The sequence below is a fragment of the Bufo gargarizans genome, chromosome 2 (assembly GCF_014858855.1).
Source record: "Bufo gargarizans isolate SCDJY-AF-19 chromosome 2, ASM1485885v1, whole genome shotgun sequence".
NCBI lineage: Eukaryota > Metazoa > Chordata > Amphibia > Anura > Bufonidae > Bufo > Bufo gargarizans.
The window spans coordinates 391,700,704-391,726,185 of NC_058081.1; the positions used below are offsets into that span (position 1 = coordinate 391,700,704).

General features: G+C 41.7%; 1 protein-coding gene across 1 annotated transcript in view; it reads left to right on the forward strand.

Annotated features, from left to right (window-relative positions):
* THOC3 (THO complex 3) overlaps positions 1-23,156 on the forward strand; it is a 40,314-nt gene extending 17,158 nt beyond the window's left edge. Inside the window, exons 5-6 of the mRNA XM_044277767.1 lie at positions 8,415-8,515; positions 22,832-23,156. Of these exons, the coding sequence (XP_044133702.1) occupies positions 8,415-8,515; positions 22,832-22,995 (265 nt within the window). The 3' untranslated portion in view covers positions 22,996-23,156. The remainder of the gene's footprint in view (positions 1-8,414; positions 8,516-22,831) is intronic.
* Positions 23,157-25,482: the final 2,326 nt, after the last annotated feature.

Consider the following 25,482-nt stretch of genomic DNA (forward strand, 5'->3'; position numbering starts at 1 on the left):
CGGACATAGTGCGGCATTTTACAGGTGTTACTAGGGAGCCTGTGAGATTTAACCATCTTAGAGACATGTGGAATACCCATTCCAATTAAAGAAATCCACTGTGAACCTGAGCAACTGCAAGACCGGACCGCACAGTATTCTCATTCAGCAGCAGGGCAGGATTGTTATTTATTGCCAAGAGGTAAGCTTACCCTGAATTCATACCACGTGGGACGCCACGGACGGACCACCAGGACTGAGCGTGAGTAACTAAATCAATAATGCTGAAATTGTGATATCTATTGCTGCTAAAAAAAAAAAAAGAAAAAAAAACTTTACCGCATTGCTGCTGTTGAACTAAAACCTTTGCGGATTGTAACATTGAAACACAAGGTTTACTTCCAGAAGCTCCAGGATATTTGCTACACTTTAACAGAAAGATTGAGTTTTAATATTACGGCAACTAGTTAGACGGTCTATTACTATTGTCGAGCTCCCTGAGAATAAGGGACACTATATATGACTTTCCATTGTAACTGAACACTCTTATAATTTGAACACCGTCACATTTATATCCAACACCATATCTTCGCACTTTTATTTCATTATAATCGGCTGTATAACTAACACTAATTATTTGCATCTGCTTTATGATACTGTTTGTCCATCACTCACTGTTTGTATTAACCCCTGTGCACTTTGGATTGAGTTTATTTGATTCACCCAGTATCAGTCACTGTTATAGCTATTGGAGTATAGTCAACCTGCCAGCTTATCTATAGCTAGGACAGACCTTACCTTATACAACATCCACTATCTGACCGGGAAACTAGACCATCCAGCATATTTATCCATTCAATCTACCACATGTTAGATCCAAATTGATGTGATTTCAGTTAACAGTGGACTGTTACTAGATTTTTATTTATTTTTTTTATCATCTATTGTATTGCATTTTACAGGCCTGCATATTTTTAGGATATTAATACATCATTTTAATTTTATTCTGTGCATATTAAATGGTGACTCGAATTTTTGTGCCATTTTATATATTGGTATTAATACCCAATATCTCCTATTAAATTACAAATTATTGTCACTTTACAAATTGTGTGGTCCAGCTATAAGAGTGCCCATTCTTTCTTTTGCTATAATACGGGAATCCCGCCCCTCGTACACACGAAACTTGTAAGTGTACCCTGAGGTACTCTAACAAAGGTTGTACAGCTTCACGCCATACCTCGCCCGCTTAGAGGGAACATACTGAAAAATGAGTCTACCCTTGAAAGCAATTAGAGACTCCTGAACCGCGACCTCCCTTCCAGGTACATAGGCCTCCAAAAATTTGAAGGGGGACATGCTGCATTATCTGCATAATGCCGGCATTTCTGGATGGCCTCAAACCGGGTACGTGTCATGGCTGTACTGTAAAGTGGGGTCTGGTAGAGGACGTCCCCCTCTCCACTAATGCCAGACACAGGGTTTTTTGACTAGGCCCATGTGCAGTACAAGACCCCAAAACGTCCTCATCTCTGCTGCACTGACCGGAGTCCAGCCACCGGCCCTAGCCAAAATGAAGCCCGGTGTTGAGCAATGAACTGTTGGGCGTACAGGTTTGTTTGCTCCACCATCAGATTTGCAAAGTGGTTACTGGAAAAAAAAGACTAAAATAGTCATATTCAGTGAAGACCACAGGCTCAAAATGCTCTGGGGTACACCCAGTGAAATTGCATTTAGGGGGCTCTGGTGGACCGGAAAACTAGTACGAGCCGAAGAGCTTCTCTTACTAGTGTGGGCCACAGGGTCTCTAGCATGGTTATCCCCTTGCTTTGCCTGGCGGCGTCTCCGCTGCCTTGGGGGCGCACCATCATTGCTAGATGATGAGGAAGATGCGGATGACAGAAGGAAAGTGGTCATCCTCGTCCTCACTGGGACTCTCCAAGTCGGAGGCAAGCTGGGCGTATGCCTCCTCGGCCGAGAACATCCGGCGAGCCATAGGGGAGTGTGCCTCAGTGTGGGGGCATGGGTGTTCACGTACTTACCCTAAACCTAACAGAATTTTTTTTATAAAAAATAAAAAAAAATTCAAACTCTCTGATCAGCGGTGGGTTGTGCGATTCGCTAAGAGCGCCGGCCATGGGGGCGTGGCCTGACTAGGGATGTGAGTGGAAGTGCAGAGCTGAACATCCTGTAATCCATTCTTCTCCCCGTCCATCTAGGGCTGTAACAGCTCACCGAACAAAGTGCTTCCCCAGGGGTCCTGCTACCGCACCGCTCCGCCATGCGCCGTCAAAAGGCCAAAGAGAAGTAGGGAAAGGACTGTGAAAGTGCCACCCCAGCAAGGCAAGATGGCGCCAGACAGTCAGTGAAGCTGCTGGATGTGGCAGCGCGACTGGAAAAGTTTGCTCACACCACTGAATCTGTTCATCAAGCGCCGGCCCTGAACACATGCGCTGTGTGTGACTTTTTTTGCTTAGAGTCCTCCATTTTCGTGACCGGGATGTCATTTTGAGAGGAGCAAGAGACTGCACTGATCTGACTATTGATGGGAACCGGATCTCTTTGTTTCCTGACTTCGCACCTGACATCCAAAAGAAGCGTGCACGTTTTATTGATGTTAAACGCAGACAGCGACTATTACAGCTTCCATATTTTATGCTATATCCTGCGAAACTGCTAGTCTTAGCGAAAGATAAAACGCACTTGTTTGATCCCAGTGCGGCATGACAGTGGTTGGACTCCACGGAAAAGTATTTAAGGGAGGGCACTTAATCTGCTGATTGCCACAAGTTGTTATGCGATCACCTTTTGTCTATATGGATAGTTGATAAATGCGGGGTCATATTGTTGGTTAGATGCCTGCAAATAATAGTGTGGGGGGCAGACTGAGTGCTTCAGTCAATGATTTGCTCAGTACCGGAGATGGCATTTATTAATGTTTGCACTATGTCCTTTTCATCAGTTAGGAGTGTTATACTATAATGGGGGGAGATCTGATATATGCTAGCATAGCCAGGAATGTATGCCACTTGCTAGTTTTTATTCAACGTTCCCCTTGTTTGCTATTGCATATTTCTTTGAATTATTTTCCCCAGGGCTTCACATGTATGTGAAATGTCTTTATTTGTTATCTATGGGTTGCGAAGGAGGAGGGGGGTTGGGAAGGAGGAGGGGTGGGGGGGGGTGGGAGGGACTGTGAGACCTTATTGACTAGACACCACTGGTTATATGTGTGTGACCGTGGTGAGGCTGCTTACGGACCTGTACTGCTATGGTTTAAAAACATAAATGGGTACCCTTAGAATAATTGCCTGGAATGTGAGGGGGCTGAACCAACCTGCAAAATGCAATGCCGTCTTTTATGCCTTGTAAACGTATCAACCGGCAATTCTGTGCCTATCAGAAACTCATCTCACTTCTGAGAGAACACATCTTATTCATAAGGCTTGGGTGGCACAGAAGTTTCATTCCTCCTATTCCACGCAATTGAGAGGGGTGAGTGTGTTGGTGCATAGAAATGTTCCCTTTATATCAAGGGAGGTACATGTGGATGAGAAGGGTCGCTTTATATGTATTAACTGTTCTGTGTTTCATTACTAAATGATACTAGTGGCCGTTTATATACCTCCCCCATATTCCTGTGAAGATCTCAAAAAAGTATTATCCTTCACTTCCAAATTTCCAGATCTGCCAGTTCTCATAATTGGTGATTTTAACATGTTCATGGACAAATCCCTAGATAAATTCCAATCTGATTGTGGGGCCTCTGGCCCTTCTCTATCCTCATTAGCCAAGACGCTCGCTGAAATAGACTTGTATGATTTGTGGAGGTCCAGAAATCCTGGTGTAAAGCAATGCTCCTGCTATTCGTCATCATGTAGTTCTCTTTCTAGGATAGATCTCACTGTTGGATCTAAAGGAGTGTTAGATAAGATCCCGGATGTTAGGTACTTACCCCGTAGTATTTCTGCCCACTCCCCGTTATTGGTAGTACTGGATTTAGGGAGAGCTATTGGGTCCGAGACAACCATGGCGACTAGACCCTTTTTGGATCCAGTTAGTTGATACTGGTACTGTGAAATCTGCTGCTCTGACTGACACTTTTTTTTAACCAATAATGAAGGTTATGCTAGTCACTCCATTATCTGGGATACAATGAAAGCTTATATTAGAGGTATATACATTAAACAGATTAGTTCCCATAAAACTAAAAGCAGGGCACTTATGACAGAACTACTGGATAGAGTTCAGACTACGGAAGCTAAATACATCTCTGAACCCTCCCTAGAAAATTCCTTGCACTGGACGGAGGCACAAAATCTACTGAAGGAACATTTGATTAGTAGAGCTGGGGACAAGCAATTTTTTAAGACTCAACATTATTTTATGGAAGGGGAATGTAAGGGTCACCTACTAGTGACTATTATTAAAACCCAATCAGGCCCCTCTTGTATATTGGGAATCACTAATAAAATGTACGTACAGGTATCGGGAGAACATATTCCATGAGCACTATGCAGAAGTCTATAAGTCCAGACTAGGGATTGACTGTAGTGACAGAGAGCAATACCTGCATAATAAGATGCCCAGCCTGTCTGATTAACAGAGATCATTAGATTGATGGGGACATTCAATTGGAAGAGATGGTATTAGCGGTGCAGTTGCTTCCTAACGGAAAAGCACCTGGGGGAGATGGTTTGCCTGGGGAATTCTACAAAAAACATCAAGAAGTTTTGCTCCCGCATCTCCTACAGGTGTTTAATGAATCTTATAGGACAGGTATTTTACCTAGCTCTATGAGAGAAGCATTGGTGGTGGTGATCCCTGAACCAGATAAGGATCCCAATATGGTAGATTCATATAGACCCATCTCACTCTTAACAATGGATATAAAAGTGTTGGCCAAGGTACTTGCTAATGGGCTCCTGAATGTTATCGCCACATTATACATGATCAGTGCGGGTCTATGCCAGGAAAATCCACGTCCTTAAAGGGCTTCTGTCACTCCACTAAACTAATTATTTTTTTTTTTGGTCTCCCTACAATCCTTATGCTGCGATTTCTTAATATATATAGCTATTACACTGTTTGGTTCAGTAGTTCTATCAAAAAACTGACTTTTATATTATGCAAATTACCTCTCTAGCAGCAGGTAGGGCGGCTACCTGCTGCTAGCAGCCACATCCTCCATTCATAATGACGCCCCCTCCTCATGTTGATTGACAGGGCCAGCGGACGCGCTCGTCCTCTGACTGGCCCTGTCTTCGTTTTAAATCTCGCGCCGGTCTTCAGTTGGCGCAGGCGCACTCAGAGGAGGACGCTCGCTCGGCCGCTCCATCCTCAGTGCGCCTGCGCCGGGTGTACATGTGACGTCATCGGCACAGGCGCGCTGAGGATGGAGCGACTTCTTACAAAGTCTCATATTCCACTAACTTGCGACAAAAAATAAAAAATTCTAGGAACTCTCCATGCCCCTCACGGAATACCTTGTGGGGTAGTTATACTGCCCTGGCAATTTAGGGGCCCAAATGTGTGAGAAGAACTTTGCAATCGAAATGTGTAAAAAAAAAAAAAAAAAAAAAAAAATGACCGGTGAAATCCGAAAGGTGCACTTTGGAATATGTGCCCCTTTGCCCACCTAGGCGGCAAAAAAGTGTCACACATCTGGTATCGCCGTACTCAGGAGAAGTTGGGGAATGTGTTTTGGGGTGTCATTTTACATATACCCATGCTGGGTGAGAGAAATATCTTGGCAAAAGACAACTTTTCCAATTTTTTTTTTTTTTATACAAAGTTGGCATTTGACCAAGATATTTTTCTCACCCAGAAAATGTCTGAATGGAGCCTTACAGGGGGGTGATCACCCATATAGACTCCCTGATCACCCCCCTGTCATTGATCACCCCCCCTGTAAGGCTCCATTCAGACGTCCGTATAATTTTTACGGATCCATGGATCGGATCCGCAAAACACATGCGGACGTCTGAATGGAGCCTTACAGGGGGGTGATCAATGACAGGGGGGTGATCAGGGAGTGTATATGGGTGATCACCCGCCTGTCATTGATCACCCCCCTGTAAGGCTCCATTCAGACGTCCGCATGTGTTTTGCGGATCCGATCCACGTATCCGTGGATCCGTAAAAATCATACGGGCGTCTGAACGGAGCATGACAGGGGGGGGGGGCGATCAATGACAGGGGGGGGGGCGATCAATGACAGGGGGGGGGGCGATCAATGACAGGGGGGGCGATCAGGGAGTTTATATGGGGTGATCATGGGTGATCAGGGGTTCATAAAGGGTTAATAAGTGACGGGGGGGGGGGGGGTGTAGTGTAGTGTTTGGTGCGACTTTACTGACCTACCTGTGTCCTCTGGTGGTCGATCCTAACAAAAGGGACCACCAGAGGACCAGGTAGGAGGTATATTAGACGCTGTTATCAAAACAGCGTCTAATATACCTGTTAGGGGTTAAAAAATTCGGATCTCCAGCCTGCCAGCGAGCGATCGCCGCTGGCAGGCTGGAGATCCACTCGCTTACCTTCCGTTCCTGTGTGTGCGCGCGTTCACAGGAAATCTCTGCTCTCGCGGGAGGACGCGTATATGCGTCCACCCAGAAGAGCAGGACCGCCGGCAGGACGCAATCCTGCGTACGGCGGTCCTGAGGAGGTTAATGAGGAAGGTCTGGGGAAAGGTTAGGGAAATTCTGGGTGTTCAGGAACTATTGGACCTGTCTCCTGTTTGGAATAACCCTAATTTAATAGAATTGTCCAAACTGCAGGGATTTTCTGATTGGGAACGTAAAGGACTATGAAATTTTAGGTCAACTATATTCACAAGGTATCCTAAAACAATTTGCACAACTTTGCACTGAATATGGCCTAGTGTCTACCCATTTCTATAAATGCCTTCAGTTAAGGCATGCTATCACTTCGCAGGATAAAGTGCGCCCCCTACAATTTGTATCACATCTCATGCTTAAAAACTGATTGCTCCTTTTACAGGACCTGGTTCTATTTTGGATGCTTATAATACTTTGCTATATGAGCAGCTGAAAAAATATCTTCTTAAAGTGAAGTGGGAGAGGGATGTGGGCCCCATCTCGGACAACCAATGGTAATAAGTCCTTGCACAGATTCCTACTCTAACCCCTAGCAAAGCGGCTAGACTGTCTCAACTCTATATGATACACAGGGTATATAGAACTCCAGTCTTATTATGGAAGGTGGGATATAGATCTGACTCCAAGTGTCCAAAATGTGGGGAAGAAGGGGCTGGATTGCTCCATATGCTGTAGAATTGCAGTGCGCTACAGGGCTATTGGATAGATATAATCAATTTTATTAAACAAAATTTATAGCGCTAATTTTAAACTGGATCCTAGGTTTTTCTTGCTTGGTATGTTAGATTCGGATAACTTGCCAGCAAATGTTACAATCTGAATCAACAGAATCTTTAGATCAGGCACGCAAAACCCTAGCTGCTAAATGGCTACAGCCGGTTCCCCCAAGCATATCGGAATTCATTACCAGAATGAATAGTCATAAGATTGGAAAGAGAAGTATACATGAAGTGTAATTGCATGTTGAAATTTGATACCGTTTGGCGCCCCTGGATTGACAGATCTAGAGTTTGTAGTACATGGCTAACTTTGCAGAATAGTCTAAGGATCTTCTTGGGCTAACCCGAGAGGGAAGAGATGGGGCTGAACGTGTTTGTTTAAAGGGACACTAACAGGCCCAATAAGCATATTTAGGTATATATACGACAGTACAGGTCTTATAAAGTGTATTAAAATCATCTAAGTATTCCCCCTGTCCACCTTATAAATACAGTAAAAAGAAGTTTTATAACCTGCTTGAATCGTCTTCAATCTGCCCAAGGGGCGGTGTTTCATCTCCACTTGCGCCCAGCCAGCCACCCCCATACTGCCGTTTTGAAGCGCCGCCCAGCTCATCAATATTCACTTCGCTGGGCGGCTACTACTGTCCCCGACCTTGACTATCCTGTTTTGTACAATGAGTATTTTTGCACTGTGTTGAACATTATGTCACATGACACAAGAATTTTGTAAAATGATATTGTTTATTTTTGCAAAATAATGAAAATGTATCTGACTTTTAAAAAGAGTGCCGGCCACAGTCGGCGTACGCAGAAAAGGGGGGCAAGCTGCAGCACCACTGGGGGGGCCTAGGGTCACAGGTCCCCTCCGCATTGTCCCAGGGTGCCTGCTCAATTATTTCAGCAGGCACCCAGTTCCGATCACCGCACAGCGGTGATCGGAAATGCACAGGACATACAGGTACGCCCTGTGTCCTTAAGAAGTTAATATATGAAGCAATTAAGGAAAATCCACTATTGTAGAATAGTTTCGCTGGTGTTATAATAATTGGATTGTAATATATACACACACTCATTCTTATTCCTTTATTTACAGGTTAGACTGGCCTGTGAGGACATTAAGCTTCAGTTATGATGGAAAAATGCTGGCATCTGCTTCTGAAGACCATTTCATTGACATTGCACATGTTGAGACAGGTATTGGCTCCAGTATTTCATGAGCTCATGTATACATCAGTCAGATGTCTAAATATTGCAGATGGCATATACAGAATTGTTAAAAATTGAATACAGTCCAATAAGCCGAAGTCCTGACTCCGACTACTACTGCATGTTATCACACTCCAGCTCTGATTCCTTCATAAATGGCCAATATAGTAATAAATTTACTATAGTAAAATGGTAAGATCAGGCTTTTTCTTACCATTATGTAAGTAATCAAGCTTATTAGATAGACCTTGAAAGGGTTTTCCGAAATTATAATACTGATGTCGTATCCTAACCCCCTATCAGGGTTCGACACCCAGGACCTCTGCCGATCAGCTGTCTGAGAAGGCAGCTGCGCTCCTGTGAGTACCACGGCCTTCTCTCTGCTTTTTATAGGCAATTGATGACACGTGGTCTATGGGCAGCTCAGCCCCATTCAAGTGAAAATGTAATGCATGTTAATAAAAGATACATTTTAAGATTAAGTGGATATTTAGTTATAGGGTTACTATAGGGATTTTCTTGGCTTAGCGGCAATTAGGTATTGTTTTGTTACCATCTTTTTTACAAGAACAAAAGGTAATTTCACTTGTCATGAGTGCTGCACAGCATCTACTTTGTGGTGGCATTGCAGTGTAATTACAGCTGTTTGTCCTATTCACTTGAACTAGAGTGTTGCAGAAATATTAATAGTTGTAATCAGCTCGCATCAAAGTTTGTGTAAGGAAAAAGGTAAATACCCTTTCCATCAGGCGCAGTCAGACAGACCCGGTTGTTACCATCTTGATTGAATTCTGAGCAACCCCTCCCGCCCCGCCCAGTCTGCGTCCTTTATTTACTAACAAAAGTAAAAGGGGCTGGTTAAGACAAGGATACAGGAAGTGATGACATATCAAAGGACAGGGAGGGGCAATCAATGTGGCTGGGCAGACAATGGACACGCCCCATCCCTGTATAAGGAAGGATGAGTCATGCCCATTACCCGACCAGCCAGGTGGCCGCCCACCCCACTGTCAGCATGGACCTTATTCAATACTGCTCCAAAGTGATCAGTATCTAATAAAGATCATTCTACTGGTTCTCATACTGTTTTACCACTGGTCCCGATTCAGCCAAAGTACCCTCTGCTAGAGTGCTCTGACTAAATCCGACACAGGGAGACAGATGACAATCTATAAAAACTCACACACATCCTAAAGTAAAATGTCTGCATAATAAAATTCCCACAACAAGAGGATAGTGTAATTACACAGCACCACCACTACAAAGTGTATGCATTGCAGGTAAACATCAGGAAGCAGCACTTGCATGAGCCCCGCATCCTCTTCTGTCTTACTGGACTCAACCTGACACCTGCTGGCCCCATTCACTATAATGGAGATCCAGACAACCTGGAAAACATGGCAAGAGACGGCCAGACAAAAACTATATTTTCCAGGTTGTGGCTGGATCTCCCCCGGTCCCAATTTAACCCCTTAAGGACTTAGGACGTACCAGTACATTTAAAACTAGATTGCCGCGCTGCGGGCGGAAATCGGAACAGGATGTCCGCTGAAATCATTCAGCGGGCATCCTATCACAATGCCGCAGGGGGCCTGTGACCCCAGAAGTATTGGAATGCATTGTAAAAGGATTAGACACCCAAAAGTTGAAGTCCCAAAGTGGGACAAAAAATAAAGTTTCCCCTTCCCCCAAAAATTAAAAGTTTCAAGTAAAAATAAACAAAAACGTCATTTTCCCCAAATAAAGTAAAAAATAGGATTAAAAATAGACATATTAGGTATCGCCGCGTCCGTATCGACCGGCTCTATAAACATATCACATGACCTAACCCCTCAGATGAACACCGTAAAAAAAAATTAAACTGTGCTAAATAAACCATTTTTTTTTTTTTGTTACCTTGCATCACAAAAAGTACAACAGCAAGCGATCAAAAAGGTGTTTGCCCACCAAAATAGTACCAATCTAACCGTCACCGCATCCCGCAAAAAATGACCCCCTACCTGAGACCATCGCCCCAAAAATTAAAGAAAACTATGGCTCCGAATATGGAGACACTAAAACATCATTTATTTTTTTGGGGTTTCAAAAATGATATTGTGTAAAACTTACATAAATAAAAAGTATACATATTTGGTATCGCAGCGTCCGTAATAACTTGCTCTATAAAAATATCACATGACCTAACCCCTCAGGTGAATGTTGTAAATGACTAACAAAAACTAGAAACTGTGCCAAAACAGCTATTTCTTGTTACCTTGCCTCACAAAAAGTGTAATATAGAGCAACCAAAAATCATATGTACCAACAATACTGCCACCCTATCCCGTAGTTTCTAAAATGGGGTCACTTTTTTTGGGAGTTTCTACTCTAGGGGTGGATCAGGGGGGCTTCAAATGGGACATGGTGTAAATAAACCAGTCCAGCAAAACCTGCCTTCCAAAAACCGTATGGCATTCCTTTCCTTCTGCGCCCTGCTGTGTGCCTGTACAGCGGTTTACGACCCCATATGGGGTGTTTCTGTAAACTACAGAGTCGGGGCCATAAATATTGAGTTTGGTTTGGCAAACCCTTGCTTTGTAACCGGAAAAAAAATATTAAAATGGAAAATCTGCCCAAAAAGTGAAATTTTGAAAATGTATCTCTATTTTCCATTAATTCTTGTGGGTTAACAAAGTTTGTAAAATCAGTTTTGAATACCTTGAGGGGTGTATTTTATAGAATGTGGTCATTTTTGGGTGGTTTCTATTATGTAAGCCTCACAGAGTGACTTCAGACCTGAACTGGTCCCTAAAAATTGGGTTTTTGAAAATTTCTGAAAAATTTCAAATTTGCTTCTAAGCCTTGTAACATCCCCAAAAAATAAAATAAAATTCCCAAAATGATCCACACATGAAGTAGACATATGGGGAATGTAAAGTAATAACTATTTTTGGAGGTATTACTATGTATTATAGAAGTAGAGAAATTGAAACTTGGAAATTTTCAAATTTTTGTCCAATTTTTTTGGTAAATATTTTTTTTTAATATAAATGATTTTTTTTTTACTTCATTTTACCAGTGTCATGAAGTATAATATGTGACGAAAAAACTAAGCGTTTTAAAGTTATCAGCACTTGGTGACACTGGTCAGATTTGAAAAAAATGGCCAAGTCCTTAACCGCTACAGGACCGCCGTACACAGGATTGCGTCCTGCCGGCGGCCCTGCTCTTCTGGGTGGACGCATATATGCGTCCTCCCGCGATAGACGAGATTTCATGTGAACGCACGCGCGTGCTCACAGGAATGGAAGGTAAGCGAGGTATATTGGACGCTGTTTTGATAATTGCGTCTAATATACCTGCTACCTGGTCCTCTGGTGGTCCCTTTTGTTTGGATCGACCACCAGAGGACACAGGTAGCTGTGTAAAGTACCACAAAACACTACACTACACTACACCCCCCCCCTGTCACTTATTAACCCCTTATGAACCCCTGATCACCCCATATAGACTCCCTGATCACCCCCCTGTCATTGATCACCCCCCCTGTCAGGCTCCGTTCAGACATCCATATGATTTTTACGGATACATGGATCGGATCCGCAAAACACATACGGATGCCTGAATGGAGCCTTACAGGGGGGTGATCAATGACAGGCGGGTGATCACCCATATAGATTCCCTGATCACCCCCCCCTGTAAGGCTCCCTTCAGATGTCCGTATGATTTTTACGGATCCACGGATACATGGATCGGATCCGCAAAACACATACGGACGTCTGAATAGAGCCTTACAGGGGGGTGATCAATGACAGGCGGGTGATCACCCATATAGATTCCCTGATCACCCCCTGTCATTGATCACCCCCCTGTAAGGCTCCATTCAGACATTTTTATTTATTTTTTTGGCCCAAGTTAGCGGAAATTAATAATAATAATAATAATAATATAATTTTATTTTTATTTTTTTTTTTCTCTTACCAAGTCTCATATTCCACTAACTTGTGTCAAAAAATAAAATCTCACATGAACTCGCCATACCCCTCACGGAATCCAAATGCGTAAAATTTTTTAGACATTTATATTCCAGACTTTTTCTCATGCTTTAGGGCCCCTAAAATGCCAGATAAATATTTTGGTCAAATGCCAACTTTGTATAAAAAAATGGGAAAAGTTGTCTTTTGCCAAGATATTTCTCTCACCCAGCATGGGTATATGTAAAATGACACCCCAAAACACATTCCCCAACTTCTCCTGAGTACGGCGATACCAGATGTGTGACACTTTTTTGCGGCCTAGATGCGCAAAGCGGCCCAAATTCCTTTTAGGAGGGCATTTTTAGACATTTGGATCCCAGACTTCTTCTCGCGCTCTTCTCACTCCTGAGTACGGCGATACCAGATGTGTGACACTTTTTTGCCGCCTAGGTGGGCAAAGGGGCACATATTCCAAAGTGTACCTTTCGGATTTCACAGGGCATTTTTTACACATTTTGATTGCAAACTACTTCTCACACATATGGGCCCCTAAATTGCCAGGGCAGTATAACTACGCCACAAGTGACCCCATTTTGGAAAGAAAACACCCCAAGGTATTCCGTGAGGGGCATGGCAAGTTCCTAGAATTTTTTTATTTTTTGTCGCAAGTTAGTGGAATATGAGACTTTGTAAGAAAAAAAAAAAAAAGAAAAAAATCATCATTTTCCGCTAACTTGTGACAAAAAATAAAAAGTTCTATGAACTCACTATGCCCATCAGCGAATACCTTAGGGTGTCTACTTTCCGAAATGGGGTCATTTGTGGGGGTTTTCTACTGTCTGGGCATTGTAGAACCTCAGGAAACATGACTGGTGCTCAGAAAGTCAGAGCTGCTTCAAAAAGCGGAAATTCACATTTTTGTACCATAGTTTGTAAACGCTATAACTTTTACCCAAACCATTTTTTTTTTTTCCCAAACATAATTTTTTTTTTTTTTTATCAAAGACATGTAGAACAATAAATTTAGCGAAAAATTTATATATGGATGTCGTTTTTTGCAAAATTTTACAGCTGAAAGTGAAAAATTACTTTTTTTTTTTTGCAAAAAAATCGTAAAATTTCAATTAATAATGAAAAAAGTTAAAATGTCAGCAGCAATGAAATGCCACCAAATGAAAGCTCTATTAGTGAGAAGAAAAGGAGGTAAAATTCTTTTGGGTGGTAAATAGCATGACCGAGCGATAAATGGTGAAAGTAGTGTAGTGCAGAAGTGTAAAAAGTGGCCTGGTCATTAAGGGGGTTTCAGCTAGCGGGGTTGAAGTGGTTAAAGGGGTTGTCCGAGTTATGAAAAAAAAAATAATATAGCACAGAAAATCTGATATATAACTGAGCTTAGCAAGTTTTATGCAAAAAAAAAAAAATTTTTCCTAATTTTCCCTGGTTCTCTTCTGGCTCTTTGTTTACATGCAATAAAAACAATCTCTGCCCCTTCCCCTGCTCTGCTAAGGGAGTGAATACAAGAGCTGCCCTGAGTGACATGTCAGCCTGCTGGGAGACTCTGCAGCATGTTGTATGTGTAGGACTACATGTCCCAGCTGTATAATGACACTGCTACTACACACAGGATCTTCCCCCTACCTTCTTGTGCAATGCACTCTCTAGTAGATCAGCTCCAGTGCCCAGAATTGTCCCTGCTGCAGAGCTGTGCAGCTGAAGGGGTTAAGAATCCTAGCAGAGAGTAGACTGCAGTGAAGGGGGGCGTGGCCAGCACAGTGACGTCTCGTTTACAGGCTTGTAAAACGAACATTATCAGCACAGGGAGAGACGCTGACATCACAGGTCATGTGACCCTCAGTGAAATCTGAGAAACCAGCCACTGGAGATAAAGTGAGTTAATTGGAAAGCTGTTACATTTGCTTAGTTAGGAACATAGAATAAAAAAATAATTCGGATAACCCCTTTAAGGTGAAATAGGGTCCTTAAGGGGTTAAGTTAATGGAGCCGGACTGCGATGGGCTAGGTTTGGGTAATGCCAGTTTCCCGAACAGCCTACCAGATCTAAAATCTCTAGTGTGAAACAAGCTTGAAACTTTTTCTATAAGGCTGAATTCACATGGTGGTGTGGTGTGACGTGAAGTAAAACTATGTCAAATATTACTATAATATGCAGGGATTATAGCTAGGATATGTCTGTTTACTGTGCAGTTAAAACTGCCTTGATGCTACTTCAGCAGTTCTAGTGTTGGAAATACTGCAGCTAATTTCTTAGATTGTGTTCTTGCAATTTTTTGGGTGCTGTTTTTGATGCATTTTTGGAAAAATAGTTAAACCATGTTTACTAGTCGGTTACAAAAACAAAACAAAACTGGAAACCTGAAGCAAGTGGCACTGGTAAATGCAGTCCTAGACCATTTAAGGCTTCGTTCACATCAGCGTTCAGCTTTTCCATTCTCTTACTCTGTTATAGGGGCAGGAAAAACTGAAAGGACTGATTCGGCAAATAATGGACTATAATGGGGTCCGTTGGGTTTACGCCCAGAGGAAGATCTTTGAAGCGCAGATAAAAATTCTGCATGCACTACTTTTGACTCCATCTTCTGAGCGTAAACCTAACGGACCCCATTATAGCCTGTGGGGCCCGTAGGCTAAGTTCAGCTCGGTTATGTGCCGAATCCGTCGTTTCCGTTTTTCCTGCCCCTATAACTGAGTAGGAGAACGGAAAGGCTGAACGCTGATATGAACGAACCCCGTTAAATGGGAATTGTCATTTTAACTAGTAACGTGACCAAATTGCGCATTGGTCACTGCCTGATAAGATTGTTGTAGTGTTCCACAAACTAGGGATAGGGGAGACTAGTGCTGGGTCTCTGACTAATCTCACCCTGCACTGGATGTACCTTGAGGTGGCAAAGTACTATCCACAAATCCGAAATTGCCAGTCGACACCTAGAAGACCCTCCCTGTCCCTGCGCAGCAATGGAGACTGCCCAGCTTTGTCATGCTGTGGTGGAGGGCGCTGTCACCAGTGTATTGATATTGGTACAGTAGAGCTCTTAAGTCCTATTAAGACATAGGTCCAACTAATCAGGGGACCTATTAGTTATGATCCCAGTTTCGGAGGTGGTGGTCACTTTTACTGGGGTATGTCTGTAACCCCAGATTCAAACCCACCTCTTCCCACTGGTTTACAGTGCAGTAATCACATGCTATGGGGAAAATAAAGCCCCATTACAGTAGTGCATTAGTTAGCATATTACTTGTCTTTGCCCCACCATGTATCGGTCCACACGGATGCGGCTGTATTGTCTTGTAGCAGCAACAGTGCCACATGTACAATGATACCTTTTTAAAGACTGCCTCGTGACTGGGTCATGTGACTAACCCGGCGATGCGCAGCCACCGCCGCCACCTCCCCCAAAGGATCACATGACCTCCGCGCCTCCCGATGATGCGTGAGGCTCAATGATGTGTGCGCGCCATGTGATCCAGGGTGGGGATATCAGGGAGGAAGTATTCCTCCCCCTTTTAGTGTTACGCCGATGTGGGCGGATATTCAAACGAAGGGGAGGAGGGCTTCCCTGCGGGATACCAGCGCTCCTCCTCTCCACTCGTTGTAAGCAAATTTTTCACAGATTGTAATAAGACACTGAAAATGCAGCTATAAGTGCAAACAGCGTGCTATAGAGCATTTTGAACGGCATAAGAATAATCAGCAAATATATTCCTACCATACAGCCTATATTTTTAAAACATAAATTTTAAAATATATCTCTAACTATGTAAGTGACATGATTCACATTTATAAATTATCCACAATTAATCAGAAAATACATCAGATGCTAGTGACATAATTAGCTGCGACATGATTGAATGACCTAATACCATAATTAAAACATGATGAAATAACCTATGTCCCAAAATGTTATAAATAATACGAACTGAATAGATGGCCTAGTGCCGTAGTGTCTCATACTACCTCTAAATCTGTAACTGCATGATTCCATTCCACACTTGTTATTCGTAAAATATTAGTGACCTATGAAGTTCATTAATTGATACACCTATGTCCCAAAATCAAAAACAAAACTCTTTACTTTTTAAAATGAAGGGAAAATACTGTAAATAAAAATAAAACATAAAAAATAAACATGCAAACAAGGTGAAGTGCTCAAGAGCACTAAAAACATGATACAAAGAATATTCACTACTGTAATGATTTCACAAACTACTTTCGCCAAGTTATCCATCTCTGAGAGAGAGGATATAAGTTAATTCAGCCTGTCCAATTATATCAAGTAATCCCAATCAAAGGTATAATTCCTTCACATAGATGAGTCGATGTTTCGTCTCTTGTATATCAGTATCGCTATCAATAGGTATAAGCAGCCGAAAAATCATAAAAACTGATATATATTAAAAAAATTAAAAGGTCAAAAATACTAGACTGAGAGATGGAAAAAGTGAAGTAATGGAATAAAACCTGGAGAAAGAGTTCAAGGTATGGTGAGTTATCTCCTCATTTAGTCCTCCAGGGGCCACACAATCTAACTCGTAAATCCATCTCGCCTCTTTCTGGGCGAGTAGTTTCTTCCAATTTCCCCCTCTTAAGGAAATGAATACTCAATCAATGCCCTTTACTCGGAAACAGGAGCTATCACAATCATGGAAATCTTTAAAGTGTCTGGGGATAGATTTCAATTTAGTTAGATAATTTTCTTCTTTTTCCCCTTTTAATACCTTTTGCAGGGTAAAAAAAAGAGAAGCCCTATCCACATTTATGAAAGCCACACATTTCCCGCAAGGCGAACACCCCCACTTTGGACCCTTTGATCCAGATATCTTTGGCTGTTCACCTGGGTGGTGACTTTTGACCAAGATGTCCGTTAGGTTCCTAGATTTCCTGTATGTGATGGATAAAACCACTGGAAGTGCTTTTTCCAAAATTGGATCCAAGCATAGCACTTCCCAATATTTTGTCAGCGCCAGTCCAGTCTTTTTCCATTGTGGATTATACGTGTATATAATCGCACTTTATCATGTTCTCTAGGTCGCCTTTTATTTGAATCTTAGGTCATCTCTCAATTTATTTTGCCCTTTCGTATCCTTGCATTATAATTATTTTTTTTTTTATTCGGGTACCCCTCTCCTGAAATCTGTATACAAGATCACCAGATTGTTTCTCTGAATTCTCATCTGTTTCAATCTCAGAAATTGACTGTATGGTATATTGTAGATAATATTCCTTGGATGGCAGGATTCTGCATGAAGCAGCGCATTTGTGGATGTCTCTTTCCTGAAAAGATCCGTTGTCACTCTTCCTCCTTCATCAACAAGGATTTTGATATCCAGGAATTCTAGATTTGTTCTCTCCACCCTATGAGTCAGTTTGATGTTTTAATCGTTCTTATTTAGTAAATCAATAAATTGGCCGAATCCAGCCTGTGAGCCCTGCCATATGATGAACACATCATCTGTATAGCCGGCCCACATCTGGACCTCACTAACTGATGGCATAAAGTCAGTAAGGAAAATTGTCCTCTCCCACAGCCCCAGGAACAGACTGGCGAAGGAAGGCGCACAGGCCGCCCACATCGCTGTTCCCTGAAGCTGTAGGTAGAACACATCCTTAAACGAAAAATAATTGTGGGTGAGCACAAATTCAATCAATTCTATTTAAATAAACTCACCCATTAGTTCCTCGATGTCTGTCTGACGATGTCCGAAAGAATCTCACTGTTTCAATCCCATCTTTGTCTGCTACTTGTGTACAGTGACTCCACATCACAAGTTGCTATCCACATATCCGGTTTAAGTTGTAAGCCGTTCAGATGGTTGTAAGATATGTTGTGTCCTTTTAAAAAAAGGCAACTGTTCCACCAAAGGGTTTAACTCAAAGTCAATTAGTTTACAGGCGGGTTCACACAAACTTCCTATTTTTTAAACAATTGGACGTCCAGATGGACAAGGCAGCATGTTTATGAATTTTTGGAAGCATATAGAGACTTGCCACTTTCGGATGTTCAGGGATTAAGCTGTTAGCTTCCTACTCAGTAATTGTCCCCCCTTTCCTGAGCTCTCAACACAATCCTAATTTAGGTCTTTCTTAAATCCTTATCCAGGGTTGTACGTTAACCACATATAGCATGAAGGATCCTTAAGTTGTCTATAAACCTCCTTATATAGTTTTTTTTGGGCCAAGGTACTACGTTTCTGCCCTTTTATCGGCGGGTTTAAAAATAATATCTCCTATTTTTCAACTATAGAATCGCTTTTCTCTGAGCAGATGTATGGGTAAACCTCTTATTGGTGCTTAGAATTTTTTTTGAAACTCCCTTGAAACCAATTGAACAAATGCATAAATATTTGGATATGTGTTAAGGGATGGAAAACATGTAGATTTAGGTATGAGTGAATTATTGGAAGAACAGGAAGTAATGGATACTACAAAAGGAGGTAGGTTCCCTAAAATCAATCAGGATAGTTGCTGCTTCTCTTTCTTCAGGGGTCGGTAAAGTATTAAAAAAATTCTCCTTTTTGGAAAATTTTCTTAAGTTAGTTTCCTGGCAAATGGGTACACATCTTTTATAGCTGAAAAAGAATCAAAATGGCCACAGGAAGCAAAGTTAAGTCTGTGGCTCAATACTTCCATTTGAGAGTTGGAAAACTCCTTATTGGAGAGGTTGATTTGCCTTGAGCGATTGATTGTCCTGTTGTCTGTCAGCCCTCCGTTTGGGATCCTGTCTCTCAGTTGCCTTTTTAGATGGATATCTCGCGTATGATCGAGTAGAGGTGGTAGATTCCCCTCCCATTGAGAGACTAGAAGACAGAGTTTGATCTTGACCTAATCTCATTCCCCATGGAACACCACTTATACACTTGATTATTTTCAAAATCTTGTGCATTCCTCAAACTTTTTAGTCTTCACAGTTTTAATCGGTTTTTCGCATAGGTTATAGAGATCATTGATTTCTCTATCCCATTGTTCTTTTTCAACTGCTAACATTATTGCTGTCAGTTTTTCTGTGTCGCTCTTGATGTCCTTTTCTAAGCCACTGAACATCTTCATGTTTCAATCAATGATAAGTTGAATCAATGATCTTGAACATATATTGCAAATGTCCTCCTGACTAGCATATGATGGGAAGATCTAAACCCTCAGTCCCCGATAGTTGAGATTTTGTGTAAGAGAGTTTTCTAAAGATGCCTTAATCCACCAGCTCCTCACTTGGCGATGAAATGTCTTCAAATTATTCTTCAATTCTCTTGTCTGTCGACATTCAACATCCTCCCTGGGTAATCCATTGCCGCCAAATAAATCATCAGCTTGTGTCTGCCATAAAGCTGTCCGTGCTCAGAATTCCTTCCCAACATTGGGAACACCTAATATACTAACCGGGATACACCACTTTATATGAAGTGGAAGTAAATCTACTACATTGAATACCCTCCAATACAAAAATACCTCCATGTAATAGTGCGTCATGGTTGGCACTGGAGTGGTGCGTGCCCGATCACTGCAGAGACCCAGCAGCACCTGCTGTATCAGCCGGCATAACTGTAAAAGCCAATGCCGGCGGATTGACCCCTTCTGTGCAGTGGTCAGCGCTGACTGCGGCATACAAGGTGCATGCAGCAGGTGAGGGAGCCCATCGGGTCCCCGCGCTGCTGTGGCAGGGACCTGATTTGGTCACAAGGCAGCCCGATGCCATGCACATGCTGCCCAATGCCTTGCACGGCATCAGGACCTGCCTTCTACGGGGGCCAAGGCTGGGTCTCCTAGGGAACCTGTTAGTGTATTACACTGAGTAATACACTAACGGGCAATGCATTACAATACAGATGTATTCTAATGCATTGCAGATGGGATCACACTAAAAAGTTGAAGTCCCAGAATAGGACAGAAATAAAAAAAAGTGTTAAAAAAAAATTGTTCAAATAAAAAGAAAAAACACCCCTTTCCCCTGATTTTATAACTTTAAAAAAATAGAGCGGGGAAAAAACACACATTAGGTATCACTGTGTCCATAGTGACCGGCTCTATAAATATATCACATGATCATCCACACGGTCCGATAAACGCCATAAAAAATAAAAACTGTTGGAAAAATAACAAAGTGCAACACCAAGTGATCAAAAAGGCGTATGTCCCACAAAATGGTACCAATAAAACAGTCACCTCATCCTGCAAAAAATGAGCCCCTACATAAGAAAATCGCAAAAAAAACAACAACTTCATAGCTCTTAGAACATGGAGACATTAAAACATCTTATTTTTATTTTATTTTTTGTTTTAAATATTGTGTTAAAGTGAAATAAAGTATACATTTAGGTATCTTGGCATCCGTAACAACCAGCGCTATAAAAATATCACATGACCTAACCCCTCAGGTGAGCACTGTAAAAAAAATTAAATTAAAACGGTGCCAAAAAAGTCAAAGTGCAACACCAAGCAATCAAAAAAAAAAGTAATATGCCCCCAAAAGAGTACCAATCAAACCCCTCATCCCACAAAAAAGACCCTACCTAAGGCAATTGTTCAAAAAATAAAAAAGCTATGGCTCTCAGACTATGGAGACACTAAAACATCTTTTTTTCAGATGGTTGTAGAGGTTTCAGAAATGCTATTGTGTAAAACTTAAATAAGAAAAAGTATACATATTAAGTATTGCCACGTCCGTAATGATCTGCTCTATAAAAGTCACATGACCTAACCCCTCAGGTGAACGCTGTAAAATTAAATAAATAAAAACTGTGCCAAAACAACCTATTGTTTGGTCACCTTGCCACATAAAGTGTAATAATGTACCCAAAAATGGTACCAATAAAAACGTTAACTCTTCCTGCAAAAAACTAGCCCCTGCAGAAAAATAAAAAAAGGTGTTCAGAAAATAGACACATCATTTTTTTTTATTTTTTTTTAAATACTTTATGTAAAACTAAAACAAAGTAGACCTATTTGATATCATTGTGTCTGTAATAACCTGCTCTATAAAAATAGCACATGATCTACACTGTCAGATGAATGTTGTAAAAACTATACCAAAATGGGAATTTTTTTTTTTTTTTGTGTTACCTTGCCTCACAGAAAATGTAATATAGAGCAATTAAAAATCATATGTACCCCAAAATAGTACTAATAAAACTGGAAGCTTATCTCCTGGTTCCCAAAATGCACTCACAACCTCAGAATGGCTTGGATAAATAAGTGTTCCAAAGCTATTACCACATAAACTGACACGTGTCAGATTTTAAAAAAAATTGCCTGGGCAGGAGGGTGAAAACTGGCCCAGGATAGAAGGGGTTAATCAAAACTCAGCTTTATTGACTATAAACAAATACATAGACATAAATATAGCACCAGTCGATATTCTAAAAGAGGATATAAAGGTTGCTGCAGAGTCAGTCCACACAAATCCATCTATGCCAAAAGTCAAATAAACCCACAGAATGGGAAGAGAGAAGTCATCTAAGTAATGTGAATAAAGCAAATCAGGCGCTTAGTAGTTTTTGCATTGTTACAGCTAAAATTAATGGTATGCATGACTCCAGATAATTTATTTTTTAATTGTTGAATAAACCCTTCAGAGCAGAAAATGGGAGAAGGTATTTTTTCTGGTAATGTACATTACAAAGTTTCTTGTAATATTCATCTGTACTGTTGATTTATGCAAAGTTTGTAGTGAAATTTAGGTTTCAGTGGTTGCGTACTTCCCGTATTCTTTTGAAGTCTCCTGGCCTATCTTTACATCAGGTGATTGCATGCTGAGCAACCAAGGGACCTGTACTCTGCCCAGTGAGTACTGTGCTCCGGTCCTAGCCTAATTAGTAGGGATTGCGCATAATACCTTCTGGGCATCGTATAATTGCCAGGCCCAGCATGTAGTTGTATCTCTCCACGCCTGGAGGGACACATTTGAATTGGTTGTCCAGTTTTAGGAGGAAACCAGACGACGCATAGGATTCGACTGCAATAATGAAGTGATTATTACTTGTCAGATTACGTGCCATCACTCCTCTTCTCCCAGCCGGGATCTGTTTTTATTTGGCTGTAGCAGTAACAACATGTTGACAACATGTCACCTCTACAGCCAGTCACTGGCCTGACTGGAGGTCAGTAATTGGCTGCAGCAGTTGAGTGTTCTCGTCATGACATCACCGCTGTAAAAAAAAATCCTAGTCAGGAGTTCAGGATCTGCCATGTAAAGTGATGATCACTACTTTATTGCAGGCGGATCCCCTGAGCCTCCTGAAAGTGGACAACTCTTTTTTTAAGTGTGTATTGTAGATGGTGACAAATAAACCTGTATCTTATTGCTAGATTTATTCTGTATTATTTTTTTATTTTTAGGTGAGAAGTTATGTGAAGTTCAATGTGAATCGCCTACATTCACTGTGGCCTGGCATCCTAAGAGATATCTTTTGGCATTTGCCTGTGACGATAAGGATGGCAAATATGACAGTAGTCGTGAAGCTGGCACTGTAAAATTATTTGGTCTTCCAAATGACTCTTGAAAAGCAATAGCTCCAGAAAGACTGTTTAGCTTTTGTCTGTGCCCCAACCCCTAATGCCAATACTTAAACCTGAAAGAGGCCGGGATCAAGATGCATGCTGAATGCAACACTTTCTTTTGTAGTAAAATTTAAATTTGTATTAAAACCTTTTCCTTTTTTTATTCTTTGTGCTTGTTATTATACATATTCTCTTCAATATATTAATGATCCCGCAGAAGGCTTGCACAGTAAAATAACAATTTTTGCAGATGACGCTAAACTGTGTAAAGTAATTGACACGGACTGTATACTGCTACAGATGGATCTGGATAGATTGGAGGCTGGGGCAGAGAAGTGGCAGATGAGGTTTAACACTGAGTTATGCACATAGGAAGGAATAATGAAAGTCACCCAAACATACTAAATGGTAAAACACTGGGTAACACTGACATGGAAAAGGACCTAGAAATTTTAGTGAACAGCAAACTAAGCTGTAAAAAACAGTGTCAGGCAGATGCTGCCAAGGCCAATAACATAATGGGTTGCATCAAAAGGGGCATAGATGTCCGTGATGAGAACATAGTCTTACCACTTTACAAATTGCTAGACAGACCACACATGGAGTACTGTGTACAGTTCTGGGCTCTTGTGAACAAGGCAGACATAGCAGAGTTGAAGAGGGTTCAGAGGAGGGCAACTAAAGTAATAACTTGAATGGGGGGGACTACAGTACCCTGAAAGATTATCAAAATTAGGGTTATTCACTTTAGAAAAAGACTGAGGGGAGATATAATAACTATGTATAAAAAAAATTAAATCAGGGGGCAATACAGAGATTACTCCCATCATATATTTAACCCATTGACTGACAAGGGGACATCATTTGCCTATGGAGGGAAGAAGGTTTGTACATAGAAGAGGATTCTTTACGGTAAGAGCAGTGAGACTATGGAACTCTCTGCCTGAGGAGGTGGTAATGGTGAGTTCACTAAAGAGTTCAAGAGGGTCCTGGATGTATTTCTGGAGTGTAATAATATTACAGGCTATAGCTACTAGAGAGTTGATCCAGGCAGTTATTCTGATTGGAGTCAGGAAGGAATTCCCCCCCCCCCCCCCTTAAGTGGTGAAAATTTCAGAATTTTCCTATTTTTAGGGCGTAAAGTCATGATTTTATGAAAGACACGGAGGCGAGTATTGCTATAACCCTTTCATTACTGAACTACCACAGCAGCAAAGAAAAAAATGAAGTACAAACAGTAACCATGGCAATAACCCCTCCCCAGTCTCTGTATATAAGGGACCTTCCTCTTTTTGTTTGTGGTACTGACACCCACAGGACGAAAAAAACAAACTGTTGCAACTTGAACCGGTTAAACTTCAACTGTTGCACAGCATCAGGATTATGCTCCTTGTAGATGATAATCTTCAACCTATGGAGAAAAAATAGAAAAAACAGGCATTGTGTAATAATGTCCGAAACCGCAGTAATGTAATACCATATCAGCATGCAATTCTGTAAACAGACAATATCTAGTACTTTTAATAAATACTAATGGAATAAACACATTATGGGAGGGTGTATGGTGGGGCAATACACTCCTCCGTGTATTTAATAAAATCATGACTGTCATAAAATAGGAAAAATCATGCAATTTTATATCAAGACACAGAGGCTCCTATTGCAAGTTTAAAGTCGAGCAACAACATAGGAGAAAGCATGAGGCGCCGGTCGAAAGTAGAATTCCCGAAAGGTAGAGAGATGGGACCAATCTGCCAATTTCATGACCTCTTCCAATCGGTCCACGGACACTGTCATGGACGTGGCCGCCGCACTGCGGACCAAGTGTGCGGTCAAAATGGACGTGTTTAATACCCGGAAGGGAAAGGGATCCATTTAACCCACCGTGAAAGCGTAACACTGGTAACCGGGGCAAAAGGTCGGCGGAGTGAAATAAACAATTGAGGGGAACCCAAGGAGCATAAGTTCGACGTTTGAGATTCCTATTCCTGTAAGCAGGTGCCCGGACAAAGTTGTGGTGAAGAAAGTAGACTGGCATAGAAGACTGACTGAATGTTGGTCTTTGTCCGACGGGAAATGTTGAAAGTAACCCCATCTAGGGTAAAAGAATGGGCGTCGTGGTCCAATGCGCGAACATCCGAGACTCTTTTGCAAGAAATTAAGCAAAACAATGTTACTAACTTTGTCGATAATTGGCGGAGTGGCAACTCTGAATTTGTCGGCCAGGTGGATAGAAAATTGAGGACAGACGATACATCCCATGACTTGGAAAAATGAGGCCTTGGCGGACGGGAAAGCCAAGAGCCCTTGAGTAAGTGGCACACGAGAGGATGCCGGGCAGCCGTTGAAACCATGATGACTGGAAGATATAGCCGATCTGTATAGATTTATAGTGCAATAAGCCTTGCCCTCCTCTTTATAGGGATGTAAGGAATTGTAACACGGATGTCACGGGTACCTCAACGGGATCCAGATTCCAAACGAAGCAC